Below are 16494 nucleotides of genomic sequence, written 5' to 3' on the forward strand. Positions count from 1 at the left end.
TGATTGATTTCTGCCCTGCCGCATGGGTGAGAGGGAGCCCGTCCTCCCCGCTTTTCTGCTCTCACCCCTGCCAGAGCTTTGCAGATAAAGGAATCGGATTACTGTCCAGCTATGATGGCAGCCATCTCCTTGGCTCAGTTTCTGTCTTCGGGACCTCTGGTATTGGTACGGCCCGTTCCTCAGTCAGCTTCTGGGAGGATGCAGTCCTGTCCTGCTGATACTCAGGTTACCAGCTTTCCAGGAGTGCAGAGCAGGCAGCAGTTGGGAAGCTCTAATTGTGAAATTAGCGTGAATAATATTAGCTAACTGATGTACTGGTGACAGTGAGGGACCAGCTGGACAGGTCTGCTCAGTTCGTTTTGGAGAAATGTGGAAGATAAAGTTACGTCGCGTGAATGAAAATTGTGGCTATATGGAATGTTTTTGCCAAGAGATTGCCATTTTTTTTTTTTAACAGAAATTTTGGGAAGTGAGAGACCTCTGAGTAATATGCCCATCACAGGGAGGGATCTGTCACTTTCTGTCGAGTTGAATAGGCCAGGGGAATTTTCTACCTTACTTACGCGCACTCTTTTATGAATTATGAAGTATTATTTTTTTCCTGGAGCCATCAAGAATAGCAGGGAGGGGGGCGCCTGGGTGGCTCAGTGGGTTAAAGCCTCTGCCTGCAGCTCAGGTCATGATCTCAGGGTCCTGGGATCGAGTCCCGCATCGGGCTCTCTGCTCTGCAGAGAAGAGAGCCTGCTTCCTCCACCTCTCTCTCTCTGCCTGCCTCTCTGCCTACTTGTGATCTCTGTCTGTCAAATAAATAAGTAAAATCTAAAAAAAAAAAAGAATAGCAGGGAGGAAGGGAGCTAGTCTATATATTCATTCTTCCTTTGAGTGTCTTTTGGGTTTTCTGTCTCTGACTTTTTATCCCTGCTTCTCTCTGTGTGTCTTTCTCATGCTGGTTTTGCCTCCTTAGTAAGAACCACTAGGGGCACACAGTACAGGATTTTCCTGGAGACCTTCTCTTGCAGTGGTCAGTGACAAGCTAAGGCAATCCCAGAGTGGCTAGTCGGGGGGGATGGAGGTGAGAATTCTAGTCTGGCAAGGGGCCAGGCCGTTGGGAAGGCCAGTGTGAGAGTGCTTCGTGTCCAGGAGTGTGGGTATCTCGTGGGCTGGGGCTCATAGGAAAAATGGGGAGTTCAGCGTGGTGGCCGAAGGGTCGAGGTGTTGTCAGGCTGACGAGGCCTGGGTGTGCGTGCCAGCTTCAGCATAAGGAGAAGGCAGCCTGGCCAGATGAAGCTGGTAGGCAGCCGGGAGGAGGCTGGCATGAAGTTAAGTAGGGCAACAGGAGGCAGGATGCTGATTTCAGCTCTGCTGGCTGAAACCGGGGACCCAGGTGGGGATAGAGAGGGCCAGGCCTGCATCCGGGGCAGGTGTGAGGAATCCCACCCCAGAGGCAAAGAGCACCAGGGCTTCAGGCCAGGGCTTCAAGAAGCAGCCGATGCTTATGGGGTACCGAGTGTACACCGGCCACTCTCTGAGCATTGTCTTCTATCAAAGCTCCTAATCTGCATGATGACCTTAGGAGAACCCTCATTTAATAAATAGGGAAGTAGAGGCACAGATAGGCAACGAGCCTGCTGAGTGTTATCCAGCTGGGAAGTGGCATAGCAGGGACACATGGGCAGCCTGGCTTAGGAGTCCCTTCTCCTAGCCACCCTGTTCCAAAGCATTCGTCTAACACTCTGCTTGGGAATACTGTTCACGAGAATGGCAGTGTGGCTGGAGGGCCTCGGAGCTAGGTGAGGTAGACAGCCTTGACTCCATACTACTTCTCTTAAAAAAAAAAAAAAAAAGCCAATTCTTTCTGCCTTTTTATGTGTCAGGCACTTTCCATGTGCCCTTCATATATTACCTCCTTAAGTTCTGAACTATTATTATCTCCATGCTAAAGATGAGGCTCAGAGAGACTCCAAGGTCTGCCTGCCTAAGTCGTAAAGTCTCATTTCACTCTGAAAACCCCTAACAGGGAGATTGATTGTAGTGTTTTGTTTTATTTTGTTTTGTTTTCATTCCTTTGCTCTGCGGGTACCACCTGTCTGCAGCACATCAGGGAGGAAAGAGGGGTTACAATATTAATGCTCGCTTGCACTGCAGCACATTCTAGAGGCGAAGGAATGGATTTATACTTGCAGAGCAGAAGAGGGAGAAAATCATCCAGCACACTGTGTTCACTTAGTAAAAGTTAAACAAAAAAAGCAACAACCCCAAGGCTCAATTGGCACATAAAGGCCTTGGGTTAGTGCTCTAGCCCATAGAGCCAGTGAGAATCTAGACACCATTCCTTTGTCTTTTCCCTGACCTCTCAGAGTCCTGCAGTAGAACGTGTAACTAAACTGGCTTAGAAGAGTTAAATTCTGGAGAAATCTGGATAGAAAACCTGAGAGCAAATTCCCTTTTGCTTCCAGATCTATGTCAGCTATCTGGATCATGGCTGTCTAGAACTCCAAGCTAATTCACACTGGCTCTTGGCTTTTCTCCTCCTCTTTCCCTCCCTTCCCAAACAAGTAGAAAGGAGAAATGCTTGTCCTTTGTCTTCCACTGCCAATTCCATGGGTTTGTTGGACCACAAAGAGCAGCCCAGGTAAGGACAAGGAATTCTGTGTCCCTAAGTTTGAAATGAACAAAAAAACCAAACTCTTCCCCTGAGATACCGAAGAGAGCGTTCTTAATTTTTTGAGGACAATAACATTTTGTCCACTGTAGAAACATTTGTCAAGTTGTAAGAACTACCTCCATACCAGGAATCATGGGGACTTCACAAAACAGAATTACACAGGCAATGTCTTTTCATTAGGTCTTTTGACTTTAAACTGTTGATGGTAATGAGAGGGGACTTGAATGGAATTGGGTAGGATGCACATTCAACAGAACAGCCTCAAAATGGAGACAGCCTTTTGGGGGGCTCTGCAGTTTTGGAAGCTCCTCATAACTGGAAGCACCAACCCGAGATGAGCTGCAAGGTTCTCAGATTCATTCTCACTGTAGCCTGATGTAGGAGAAGTAGACCCGGGTGGAGTGGCTTCTCCTTCATCTGCTCCACCAGTCAGTAACTGGAGATTCTTGAAGTCAAAACCAAGGGGGTGCCAGTCCCTCAGCTAGTTTTCACCCCTTTCTGCAGTAAGAATTGAAATTTAGCCCTCAGAACTTAGGCCTCCTGGAATCCTGAGGCCCTTTTATCAAAAGTTAGGGACTTGAGAGGATCTGAAACAGAGCCCAGGAGGCTCCCAGGGACCTCCCACTACTTCTCAGCTTCACAGATTCTCAGTTCAGAGAATCATGGACAGAGATGGTCAGTTCCAAATCCCCTTAGAGGTATGAGTTCATTTTTCTAGAAACTCCTCAGAGTGCCTAAATGAATCTCTCCACAGGGTTCCTCAGAACTCTGGGATTAGCCTGAGGACTGGGTTGAAGCCTCTAAGTGACTTGCAGTTGCAACGCTTATTCTGTGTGGATCTAAATCCTAGCGGCCAACTCCGAGTCTAGTACCGACTTTTCTCTTGTCAGTTTATGGGTGACCAAATGACTTTGATGAGACTGTTTTTAGGAAGAAAGTAGGAAGAGATAGGGGTTTCCCATCAAAGTGACCTTCTGTTTTTACCAAATTCCTCCTGGGATCATGCCCACTGCTTCTCTTCCTCCCTTTTCTTGAAAACCCCATCAAGAAGGGAGTGGGCAGGGCTTCAAGAAGGGAATGGGGAAGGGCACCTGGCTGACTCAGTTGGTAGAGCTTGTGGCTCCTGATCTCGGGGTTGTAGGATTAAGCCCTACATTGAGTGTAGACATTACTTAAAAATAAAAATAAAATCTGGGGCACCTGGGTGGCCCAGTGGGTTAAAGCCTCTGCCTTCAGCTCAGGTCATGCATGATCCCAGGGTCCTGGGATCGAGCCCTACATCGGGCTCTCTGCTCTGCAGGGAGCCTGCTACACACACTCTCTCTCTCTCTCTGCCTGCCTCTCTGCCTGCTTGTGATCTCTATCTCTCAAATAAATAAATAAAATCTTTGGAAAAAAAAATAAATTCTTAAAGAAAATAAATAAAATCTTTTTAAGAAAAGATTTTATTTATTTATTTGAGAGAGATAGAGATTGCTCACACATATGAGCAGGGGTGGGAGGAGCAGAGGGAGAAGGACAAGCAGACACCGCGCTGAGTGTGGGGCTTGCACAACATGAGGCTCAGTCTCACCACTCTGAGATCATGACCTGAGCTGACACCAAGGGTTGGATGCTCAACTGACTGAGCCGCCCAGTTGTCCCACAAAATCAATCTTCCCTCCCCCCCTTCTTTCCTTCCTTCCTTCCTCTCTCTCTCCCTCTTTCTTTCAGTTTTATTTATTTATTTGAAAGAGACCAAGATAATGACAGGGATAGTGAGAGAGAGCATGAGCAGTGGGAGAGGGAGAAGCAGGCTCCCCTCTGAGCAGGGAGGCCAATGCAGACTTGATCCCAAGACCCTGGGATCATGACCCGGACCAAAGGCAGACGCTGAATCACTGCGCCACGTCTGCGCCCCCCATAAAATCTTGGAGAGAAAGAAAGAAAGAAGGGAGGAGAAGGAACACTCCAGTAAAAAAAAAAAAAAAAAAAAATTATGGCTTTCAATGCAGTAATTTAACCATTCTGGGTGTTAAAATGAGGCCTGGATCAGGTGACCTCTGAGGTTCTCACAACTCTAATAGTTTTTGGTTCTGAGTCCAGCATTTTTTTTTTTTTTTTTTAGTGTCCTGGGCGGCAGACCAAGCCAGCCTGCAACTGTTTGACCTCTGCTCTTAGTCCTGCAGGGGTTGGATTTAGGGTTGCAGGGAGTGACTGTAGGATGCTCTGTTTTGTCCAGGGCCTCCCTCCTGATGTCTCCCTTGCTTACTGCTGGTATTAGTCCAACCCTGAATGAGCCTCTGCTCCTTAAAACCTTTCTTTGGACCTGCACATTAGCTGCCCGGAGCACCCCATGGCCAAGAAATGGAGGAGGGGAAGGGAGCCATGTCCAGGTTTCCTGGTAGGGAGCAATTTCTCTCCTCTGGGTGAATTATAAAAGTGGTCTGCCTCTGGTCTTGCCCCTAATTTAGTTGCCTCTTTAAAGATATTCAGGAACTATCCACACTGTCAACTGACGTGGTAAAATAAGGAAACGATCTAGAAAACCTTAAGGAGAGAAAAGACCCTCTTGCCTCAGTTTTCTAGAGATTCTGGCTAAAATATCATATGGCTCTAGTTAATTATAATAACAGAATTTGATACAAGAAGTTGAGGCTCCAGATCCTTTGACACAGCCCTCTTGCTTTATGGAGGGGAGAGCTGAGGGTCCGCCTGGCAAGCGAGGAGCTCCAGGACACACGTGTCAGCAGGGAGTGCGGACGCTGCGTTTCTTTCTCTGGAATCCTGCCAGTTGCCCCCATCCTCTGCTGCTGTCCTCCCTCTGGGTAGGCACAGATGACCTCCTATATGAATCCGACCATTTGGGGCTTCTGAAAGACGGATGAGTCCTTTTGCTATCTTTCATATTTCAAAGTGACTAAGTATTGGTTCCGTTTGCAAGATGTGCAGCTGGGATTGAAAGACCTCCTGGGGTCCGTGCAGACCTGGGAGAACTGTGCCCAGCAGTTGTAGCTCTTCTGTTGCTTTTTTGTGACTCAGGTGTCTTCCTTCCTATGCTTTTCAGAGGTACGAGCTAGAAGGACAGGCCCCATTTCCCAGGTCCGTGGCCAGCTGGTCACTCCCAGGCTGTGCTCCCATGAACTGCAGCCGGTGCCTCCCACCTGACAAGGCAGGGTTGTCACTGATAAGTGTTTATGGCGCACATTGGATTTCAAAGTTTTTTTCTCGGAGTTATTTCCACCCCAGTTTGGCAGGTGAGGAAACCAAAGCCGATAGAAGTGGTGACTCGTTCAGCATCATCCAGCCAACGAATGGTGAAGCAGATCCTGAGATTCAGAGCCCCTGAGTTTCCGGGTCGTTGCTTACCTCAGTGAGTCATGCAGCTTCCCTAGATGACGTTCTTTGCCCATCACCAACTTCTTTTTTCCACATCTAGCTGGCTTCTCGCAGCGTGAGCTCCCCTGTTTCAAAGCTGCAGAACCTTACTGGTTGGCCAGAAAGCAGTATTGAGGTACGCTCCAGTGGGGGACTGAACCTAAGTCAAACTGAGTCATAGTGTGGGGGGAGCAGAGGGAGGCAGTGGACTTTTTCTGCTTGGGTTTTGGGAAATGATCAGTGCTGTTTTAGGAACATTAAAGGTCTAAGTATTGGAAAGGGGTTGAAGGCTTTAAGTGAAAACACTAGCTGTCACAGATTTAAAATGTCAAATTAAAAAGACAATAAATATTTTGCATCTAATTAAAAGCCTTGGGGGTGCCAGTGGGTTAAAGCCTCTGCCTGCAGCTCAGGTCATGATCTCAGGGTCCTGGGATCGAGCCCTGCATCGGTCTCCCTGCTCACTGGGGAGCCTGCTTACCCCCCTCTCTCTGCCTGTCTCTCTGCCTACTTGTGATTTTTGTCTCTCTCTGTCAAATAGATAAATAAAATATTTTAAAAATAAATAAGTAAATAAAAGCCTTGGAGAGGCTTTGGGCTTCTTTTTCAAACTTCACTAGTTGGGTCACAGAGGTCTTTTCTTGCCGGTGGGGGCAGAGAGACTTCAGTGAGAACACTGAAAACTTTTACAGTAGAAATTTCCTCAAGAAATCTTACCATCTGTTTATCATATCCATTTTTCCTTTACCTTGGTGGGTTTCTTTCTTTTTTTTTTTTTTTAATGACTTATTGCCCGTTTGACTTGAGTTGCCTCTGTTAAGCACAGATGTTGGATGGAAGTTCGTACCTGTTTGCCTGTCTTTGTACAATATTCCCTGAAAGTAAAATTTCTCCTTTGCCCCCCGCCCACACCCATTGTGAATTTAATTAAGAAGGGTGAGCAGTTGTGTTTAACGTGTTGGAGAGTCTGCCTTTCCAGACCTTCCAGGCAGCCTGTCAGATCCTGGTAAGTGTGGATTGCAGAACCACACAGTGCCGCGAGACAGGAAGCAGCGCTGGGTAGGATGCTCTGAGGCGCCCTCCACTCTCCGAGGGAACACTCTTCAGCTGACTGAAGCAGGGAAGGCGAGCCAATCACAGGCGGCTTTCCTAGCTCAGTCACCAGTCTGTGGCTGAGGAAGGGTTTTGCTTTTTTATGCTCTGTATTGGGAAGGCAGATAAAATGCCAGGGCTGGACTGCCTCTGGGGATAACCTCAGCCTGTGTGATGTGAATGAATAGCCTCTTGCCTAGTAAATCCCCAGAAATTGATAAGGCAAGCGCTGTTCTTCCAACAGGCCTTTTCTATCTTTTAGTTGTAGCTGTGGCTTCTGTAGCAATTTTATTTTTGCCTTGGAAGAGGTGCTCTGGATTATCAGACCTCCATGTATGACAATTTGTACCTGCATGGAATTGAAGACTCGGAGGCTGTAAGTATTTTCAGAGGTAGCTCATTCCCTCTCCCCTCCTCTTCCTCCTCCCACTAACCCCCACCCCCCAACCCCATTTCTTAGGCAACGCAGGGAACATGGAGCTGAAAGCCAACATCATTCGGGGGCTTGCTGGCTGCTGTGTGAATGTTCTCTGTATAGTTCAGAGTGAACCGAAATTACGTTTTATTATATAATTTCTTGTCAAGCAAGAAGGAAATCAGGGTGCTAGCCGGGGCATCTAAGAGTGTAAGCTGTTTGGGATCTATACCTTACTCAGTCCACGTTTGATCTCACAAGGGGTAACTGCTCCTTGTAGACCGGCTTAAACTCTGCGGAAAGTGTCTGTGTTTTCCAGTAGAAGGGTTCAGAGAAAAGGCTCATTCATTATATAATACACATTGTTGATGTAGCCCGCATGAATGGAAGTTGCTCAGCTATAGCTCTATTATGTGCTTTCTGGCCAAAGAGTGGAGCAGATCCTCTGCTTCTTTGTTAAGGAAATTAGATGCAAAGGTTGTGGTCATCTAACAGCCCAGTGCAGAGGCAGAGAGAGGCCAGCGTTTCTCTACTCTACCCTGGAAGACCGAAGTAGGCTCACGTGTGTTTTGGCTGAGAAAACTGGACTCCTTTCCCTCCGTAGGTCAGGCTCATGTAATCTATTAAAATCGGGATGAAAATGGTTCTCCGAGATCCCTAAAATCATACAACCAGAATGTTAGCTTTGGAATATAGGGTCCAGCTGATGACTTAGTCTTGTTCTCACTATGTGCTAGGGGTAGTTCCTGATTTGTCATCAATCATAGAGAAACCTGGCAAGGTAAAATGATTTGGGGTGGCTGATGGGACCTGCTGTGCGGAGTCTGAATTTTAGGAGCGGCTACATTTGAAACAGGAATGTGTTATATAAGATTCCCTGGCTGAACACTCAATAAACAGACTATAACGACAACAACAACAAAGCCCTAGGGTCCCCGTCAGTGCAGACGTATGCATCAAACAGTGCGCTCTCAATGAAAGGTAGAAATCCTCCGTTCTGATAAGGCATTCCATTTTTCCTTCCCATCTGTGTGTTAGCTCTGACTCTAACTCTGTTTTGCAAAGTCTCTCTGCGTGTTGCCCAGCGTGCTCGTAGATTATCACACGGCCAGCTGATTGCAAGGGACTGTAGTGTGAAACCCTGGTGGCTCCAATCGAGAAAGTCCACGCTTGCGAGTGGGGTGGAAGAATGGAAAATGCAACTATAGGAGTTCAGTAAGCCAGTTTCCCCGGTGGGGCTCTTCAGGAGGCCTGGTTGTTTCTCCCACCCCTTCTCTCCACACTCAGTGATGAAACGTGTGATGCTTTATTGAATTGCAACTTTTATTTGCGACCATCGATTTTCAACTCGGGCACTGTATTGCACTTAACGTGGATGGGAGATATTTCCGAATCACCAGTTGTTTTAGAAACCGGCTGGCAAGAGCAGAGTCGGCTAGGAACTAATGTATCCAGCACCTTGTTCTCTAGAACTGTGTAAATTTCAGATGCACTGGTTTGGAGGGGAGCCATTATAAGTACGAAAAGATTTTTTTTTTTTCTCCTTTTGGTCCAGCCTCCCAGGACGGCCGAGCTTCGCCGTGGGGTGGGAAGTGCAGAGCGCAGTGCTTTGACTCGGGCAGTAGCTGATGGCGGGTTAGCGCTAGGTACTGCAGTGCCGTGCTCCTGGTGACTCAGTGGTGACCAGCAGCCTGGGATCCTCAGGGATCTGTGGAGGCCAGGAAGCTGGGCAAGCCAAGGGACCAAGAGCGGCGTCCGGCCGGTCCTTACTTGGAAGTACGGGAGGCTCTCGGTGGGGGTGGGATGGGCAGCGCATCCCTGCAAGCCGAGGGGAAGGCAGAAGTGTTTGCCAGGGTGAACTGGCTCAGAATCCTCATTCGAGTTTATTTGTTTTTATAAGGAAGAATAATGTGATGTGTTACCCACGATGGTGTGACCAAAGCTTCAAGCCAATGGAGAAGACTAGGCCTAAATAGCTGACCCGGTGAAGTGACAGATAAAGCCACACCTGGAGTACCACATCCTCAGCAGTCTTTCTCAGTGCTAAGGCATTGATGGCTGTAAGTGTGGGGGCTTGCCTAGCCTGGAGCAGTGCTCCTGGAGCAGGGCTGCTGGATAGGTGTGGAGAGGCTTTTCTCAGATGACCAGCTGCAGTCCAAGAATATACAGGCACTAAAAGCTGAGCACGGCACTTTCTCGGGGGGGTTGGGGTGCCGTCCGCCTATGTCCTACCGCTCTGTGCTGTTGCAAATGTCTCTGCGGGGTGTGTGGGGGTTTAACACGGGATAAGTGATTGTATTCAGCGTGTTCACACCGTAAGTCTGTAATAAGATCATCTTGCCGAGAGACTGATGAAATTTTATTCTGAGTAAGGATAAAGTGTTATTATACACTCTTAGCACCTCATGTCCCCGCAGTAGGAGAGAGATTTGGGTCCTGTTATGCAAGGTTTTCCTTGAGATTCTGGTCCAGGGATAGATAATATCCTCCTAATAGTCCAGCTTTTCACTCGTCACCTCGGCGTTTCACGCACTGTATGTATAAAGAGAGAGGGACAAGGGCCATGGGGGAACACACCTGAGTCTGGGCGTTTTAGACTCTTTAGTTCTATGGAGCCTTTTGGGACAGGTCCATTCGCTTCTGCTCTGGTTTCTAGGAGAGTCGTTGATTGATTAGGATGTAAGGCAGTGCAAGAGATGATTCAATGCCCCACAGCAAGGCTCTGCATGGGAATGAGAGATTTCACGCAGAACATCACGTTACTCCTTTTGTTACCTTGACATGTGGATTGTGGAATGTGTGCTTCTGAATGAGTCCATACCCAAACCAGGCCAGGTGCTAGAGATGGTGCCCACAGACTCGTACTATGTTGTCTTCTGTGTAAAGCTTGCCTTATTCCATCTTCACTACCTGCCCTTGGTCCTAATACAGGTCCAGGTGGCCAAGATGCTTTTCAGTGACAGAGGCTCCAGGATATACTATGTGTTTGTTTGTCTGTTTCTTTTTTTTATCCGATTCACGATAGATTTTGGTAGATCTCCTCCTTGGTATACATGTTTTACAAGAGGATCCATGGTATATGTTAGCGTTTGTGAAATCACGAGTAGATTTCTTTTTTCATTCAGCAAGCTTATTACACAGGCCATAGCAGGGGTGTTCTTACGAGGAGAAGTGGAAGAAGCAGATAAATAGAAAAAGTTACCTAAACATCCACTGCGGTATAATCACTGTTAACATACTGATTGTGTCTTTTCAGGCTCTACCTGCACATCCATGTGAATATGTCATTCTAAGCCTGCCCCTGTGTATGGCATCCTGTGCTGTGAAATGGTGTTCTCAGCTGATCAAAGATGCCGCACACTAGAACCAGACTGGCCTGTGCAAGAGGTGCTTTGCACAATTTCAAGCTCCTGCATGGACCTTCTGGAGTTTCGAGTGATTTAAATGAAATACAGATTCCTAGAGTATTTTGCAAAGTGAAGCCCGGGCTGTTCTCACGTAGAATTAATCGTTGATTTCTTTGACTCAGTCGCTTCCCTCTTCGATGCTGATGTTCTAACGTGCTTCGAGGGAGGGACCTGGTCTTTCTCAGGGAAAAAGAGAATCAGAGCATAATCCAAGGCACTTACTAGAGAGGAAGAGATATTCTTGGACGTGTTTCCAATCATAGAAAGGAGCCTTATGGATTTACTAATACTGTGAGAAATCTTACTGGTGTGAAAGTTAGAGTGAAGGTGAATTTTTAAAACTATAATGTGTATATAGGGGCGCCTGGGTGGTTCAGAGGGTTAAGCCGCTACCTTTGGCTCAGGTCATGGTCTCAGGGTCCTGTGATCAAGCCCTGCATTGGGCTCTCTGCTCAGCGGGAAGCCTGCTTTCCCCTTTCTCTCTGCCTGCCTCTCTGCCTACTTGTGGTCTCTCTTTCTCTGTCAAATAAATATAATGTGTGTATAATATCTTTATGGGCATATAAAAGCACTTCTTTAAATTTATATGTATCTATATATTATTGTAAGTATAGCTATATGTTAATTGTCTAAACTATTTATTTTCTATAAGCTGCACAACTATGTACATTGGCCTAAATGTCTGTGTATCCATAGTTGTACATCTACTGTGCACTCTGGTGCATTAATATATAGATAGGCTCCATGCTTTGCTAATTGATGGTTAATGCTAAGTAGGAGATTTCTGCTGTATAGCTTTTGGAGGAGGAAAATTAGCTGCTTTTGACATAAAGGAAGATATCCAAGAGCGTTGAAAGACACACATCCACAAGGGAATAAAGAATTGCTACTGTCAAAGATATAATGAAGTTTTTTTTTTTTTTTTTTTTTTTTAAATATGAGGATATGGCCTTGTGCTTGCTAGGAGGGAGGATCAACTTCACACAGAAGGCTTGTGGGTTTAGGGACCTTGGGAAAAACACTGTAGGGATACTAAGGTTTAGATTCCTTTTGGGAATGAGAAGACTGGAGATCTTTATGGTTTGGGAGATCAGAGGACCTTTCGGGGCCAGGAAAGTCTTTCTGGTCTATTTCTAGAGAATGAAACCTGTTCTGTTAAAGACTCCAAGGTCTGTTTGTTGGCATCGCTGGCCGGAGAGGAAAATCAAATGCTGCTCATGGTTTGTGTAAGCATTTGAGGAAATCCACTTGGTTGATTGCACTCAGTGATTCTGGTATTTGTTCAGACTCTCAGTGAATGACGAACAGAAACTTCGGTACCATCGATTCCTAGCATTTCTAAAATGTACATGGAAATGATTTCTAGATATAATTGTCATTGGGCTAAAGAGAGAAACTCCTTAAATCTGATCAGAAACTCCTTAAATCTGAATTTCTCTCTCCAGGGTCATCAGTCTGGCTATTTTCTTTGTCATTTCCAGGTGATAGAGGGCTGTGTTAGGATCAGTGGCCCACCTTTTCTCTGGGACTTAAGCATCTTCTTTCCTGCTGGTGTTCTTCTCTCTGTTAGATTATGATGAGTCAGTCAGGATTTTAGAATATAGTCCTATGACTCCATATGTGCTTAGTGAACATTACATTTTTCTGTGGTACAAGATATTCTGTAGGAAGGTCAGCAATAACTAGGGTAATTTTGGGATAAAGGTGGGCAGGTATCCTTGCCTTAGACCTTCCGTTTCTATCAGAGTTCAGTGCAGACCTTATTTCTATGTGGGTGGTTCTCTCATTATTTTGACCACCAAATCCCTTTCATATCCCTTACCTGGGGAAACTGAGCCACTGGAAGAACACAAGAAGACAGCTGTTCCATTTTCCATTCTCTTCCCTCCCCAACTAGTCCTTGACCGTGATCATCACATCATGAATGCAGATCTCCATGAAGCTGAGTTAAACATTAGACCAAGAAAGTTCTGTAGATGTAGACTCTGCAGCTGATCTAAATCAAGCTGATTTACTCGCCTTTTTACTGTGCTTGCATCAGGCCTCGTTGACTTCAAAAACAGCTCTAACCCGCCCCCTGCTAAGGACACCGGCATGTGATCTTACTTGAGACAGGGCCCCAGAGGCCACTGCTTAGTGTGTAAACTCAAGGGAGTTTGCAGTTCATAGAACATCATGGCAAGTGGAGTGGGAGTTGTAGATTTTTATGCCCTGGGCTTTGAACTTTTTAGGATTCTGAGCATGTGAGTCTAAGATAGAACTGTGCAGCCATTTTTACAGTACTTTTGGGTGTGCCAAAAGGAAGGTGCCTCAGATGGCTCACATGAGAGTTTGCAAGATCTAAATAGATCAGCACTTGGTCTTGCTCTACATTTGTGTATTCTTTTATAACATAAATGTATAGTTTTAGCAGTAAATATTTTTCTCTTGTCTTAAATGGAGCCATTCTGTCAGTAATTCCTTTATCCATATATATACATATATATATTTTCCCCTCCCTCTGCATCTGTTCCATAACTAGTCGGTGGAGCACGAGACTCTTGATCTTTGGATTGTGGGTGTGGGCCCCACACTGCATATAGAGATTACTTAAAAATCAGAAAAAATTTTTTTTTTAAAGAAACAGTGAAAAGTCTTAAACTTAAAACAGGGTGTTTTGAATTTGTTTTCAGCACTCTTGTTTAGGGGCACTGATGGAACAGGTACATCCTAATGTGAATATTGGCAGCTGTCAGTTGCTCAGGAGCTTGACTGTGTAGTTTGGGAATAACTAACTGTTAATCCTATTATTCCTATTTTAATCCTATTATTCTTGAGTCTTTCTTCTCCTTTTAGCCTGAGCGTCATATAACATAAAATGATTACGACCTTCTATGTTATTTCTCTATTAGCAGATTTGTTGAGTAGTTTGGTGAATTTAAAAGGGTTGTGGTTAAAATGGTTTCTCAATCTTTTTTGAAATTACTTGTTGTACTTTGTATTATGAAACGAAAGTGTAGTGTAAGAATGCTGGGATTTAAAGCAGAGACTCCACGCAAGGTTTCTGGGGATGATGTCCTGGCTCCCCACTTCCCAGTTTGTGACTTTGGGTACATTTCTTAGACTTTGTGTGCCTCAGTTTCCACATTACTGAAGTGTTCATAATAATGAAACCTACATCTTGGGTGGTTTTGAAGATTACATAAAGTAATATGTGTAAAGCCCATAGAACGTTTAAGTGTTTTCTGCTGTTATTATTATACATACCATGAATATCCTTATGCATTTGGCATGCTCCTTTCTCTGCAGGTTTGATATTCCCATCAAATCCTTTGGTTATTTTCAGAGCATTTGCATGGTTTTTGACAGTGCTTTCCAAAAATATGATAGTGGTTGTCAAGTGAAAGAATGTACTGATGTCCTAAGGCCTTCTGATTAGTTTGTTGTATTTTGTTTCAGAGAAAGGGGCGGCAGACTCTAATTGAAAGAATGCCAGGTGTTGGCAGTCTTGGTCTTTGCCACTTATTAGTAGGGAACTTGGTCAAGTCATTTGATCCCTCCGATTCTCAATTTTCCCTCCTGTAAAATGAAAGCACTTGGTTAGATGATTTCTAAGGTTTCTCTACATCTAAAATTCTATTCTGTTTGTCGATAAGCTACTTCTTCAGTTTGGATACAAATGCCACCACATGCCATTTGCTTTTCGAAATGATCAGTTGCTGTGGTGTTTTGTGCACACTGAATAAGGTCTCCGTATTGGGTCCCTGAGTCTGAATGTTTGGCCTTTTCAGAATCTCTGAAGGAGGAAAGTGTGTATGGTGCACATCTTTGAGAGGACTAGATTTTTTTTAAGATTTTATTTATTTATTTGACACACAGAGAGAACACAAGCATGGGGAGCAGTAGGCAGAGGGAGAAGCAAACTCCCTATTGAGCAGGGAGCCCGATGTGGGACTCGATCCCAGGACCCTGAGATCATGACCTGAGCTGCAGGCGGATGCTCAACCAACTGAGCCACCCAGGTGCCCCAGGACTAGATTTTTTGAAAGGGGGGATGTTTTATTTAAGATTTTTGACCCTAAAGCAAAAGGGATGCTTTGTCTATGGATCACTTGGTTGCCAATACCCACAGTGCACTTCCAGCCCACAGTGATTTGAGCTGGAAGCACTTGAGTTTTATCTCTAAGAAGGAAAAATCAGAAGCAAATCCTTTCTGAGAAGTAAGCTTCTCCTAACTCTTATTGATAAGTGAGGAGAGATATTTCTGCTTTAAATGATCTCTATCTTTCCTTCTTGGCTAAGTTGTCTTAGCTATCACAAGGAGACAGTTGACAAGAAAAACGTTTAAATAATTGTTTTATGATTGTTATGTTGCTTAATCATCAAGAATGTTTATTTATTTATTTTTAAAGATTTTATTTATTTATTTGACAGACAGAGATCACAAGTAGGCAGAGAGGCAGGCAGAGAGAGAGAGAGAGGAAGGGAAGTAGGCTCCCTGCCGAGCAGAGAGCCCGATGCGGGGCTCAATCCCAGTACCCTGAGACCATGACCTGAGCCAAAGGCAGAGGCTTAACCCACTGAGCCACTCAAGTGCCCCATCAGGAATGTTATTGTTTGCTGTTTTCTTGCTTTACAAAATTTTCTTCAGCTCATCATTATTATCCTTTGTGGTGTACTAAAAACAATAATTAATTAGAAAACCCCAGGGATAAAATAAATTCTAGGACACATTCATTATTTTTTAAAAAGTTATTCAATACTTTTAAAGGAGTCACTGTGCCTGATCTGTTTAATTGTCTTCTCTGATAAAATGAAAGGCCAGAGGATAGAAGAAAAGGGGCAATCCTTACTGCAATCCAACCTCTCAAATATTCCCTTCAATATTGTTTGAACGAAATAAGAGTTGGAAGCAAGTATCTATCATAAAGGTAGAAAAATGTGGTGAATATCATGCTAAAATATCTGGAAAACAAATTAGTTTCCCAGTTTATTTCCAGAGTCATTATCAATAGCTTAATATCATTTAATTTTAATTGATATCCCAGAGATTAATGTCTTGGACTTATTTGATTCAATGGCTCTATTGATCCAAGGGAAAGAATTAAGAATTTATTTATCAGATTTTCAAATTATCTCACTTTTTTTTTTTTCTTTATTTATCTGACAGAGATCACAAGTAGGCAGAGAGACAGGCAGAGAGAGAGGAGGAAGCAGGCTCCCTGCAGAGCAGAGAGCCCGATGTGTGCCTCAATCCCAGGACCATGGGATCATGACCTGAGCTGAAGGCAGAGGCTTAACCCACTGAGCCACCCAGGTGCCCCTTATCTCACTTTTTAAAAAAGATTTTATTTTATTTATTTTTTTGAGAGAAAGAGAGCGGGAAAGAGTGGGGAGGAGGGGAGGAGAAGAAAATGAAGAGGGACGAGCAGACGCCCCCATTGAGCACAGAGCCAGATACAGAGCTCAATCTCATGACCCTGAGATCATGACCTGATCCGAAATCCCGAGCTGGACGCTTAACTGACGGAGCCCCCCAGGCGGCATCCCTAAGTCATCTCACATTTGATCGTATTGTT

At 45.0% G+C, this 16494-nt stretch overlaps 1 protein-coding gene across 4 annotated transcripts in view; it reads left to right on the forward strand.

Annotated features, from left to right (window-relative positions):
* Positions 1–16494, forward strand: part of CACNB4 (calcium voltage-gated channel auxiliary subunit beta 4) — a 249204-nt gene that overhangs the window by 103852 nt on the left and 128858 nt on the right. Inside the window, exons 1-2 of one of the 4 annotated variants that reach the window (XM_013051925.2) lie at positions 7178–7490; positions 9430–9589. The exons of 2 other annotated variants lie outside the window; for them this stretch is intronic. In XM_013051925.2, the coding sequence (XP_012907379.1) occupies positions 9584–9589 (6 nt within the window). In that variant the 5' untranslated portion in view covers positions 7178–7490; positions 9430–9583. Of the gene's footprint in view, positions 1–7176; positions 7491–9429; positions 9590–16494 lie in introns of those variants that run through there. One more of the 4 variants, XM_004743858.3, reaches the window with a different exon arrangement.

Source organism: Mustela putorius, unplaced genomic scaffold (genome assembly GCF_011764305.1).
Source record: "Mustela putorius furo isolate JIRA1106 unplaced genomic scaffold, ASM1176430v1.1 tig00003869_pilon_pilon_pilon, whole genome shotgun sequence".
Lineage (NCBI taxonomy): Eukaryota > Metazoa > Chordata > Mammalia > Carnivora > Mustelidae > Mustela > Mustela putorius.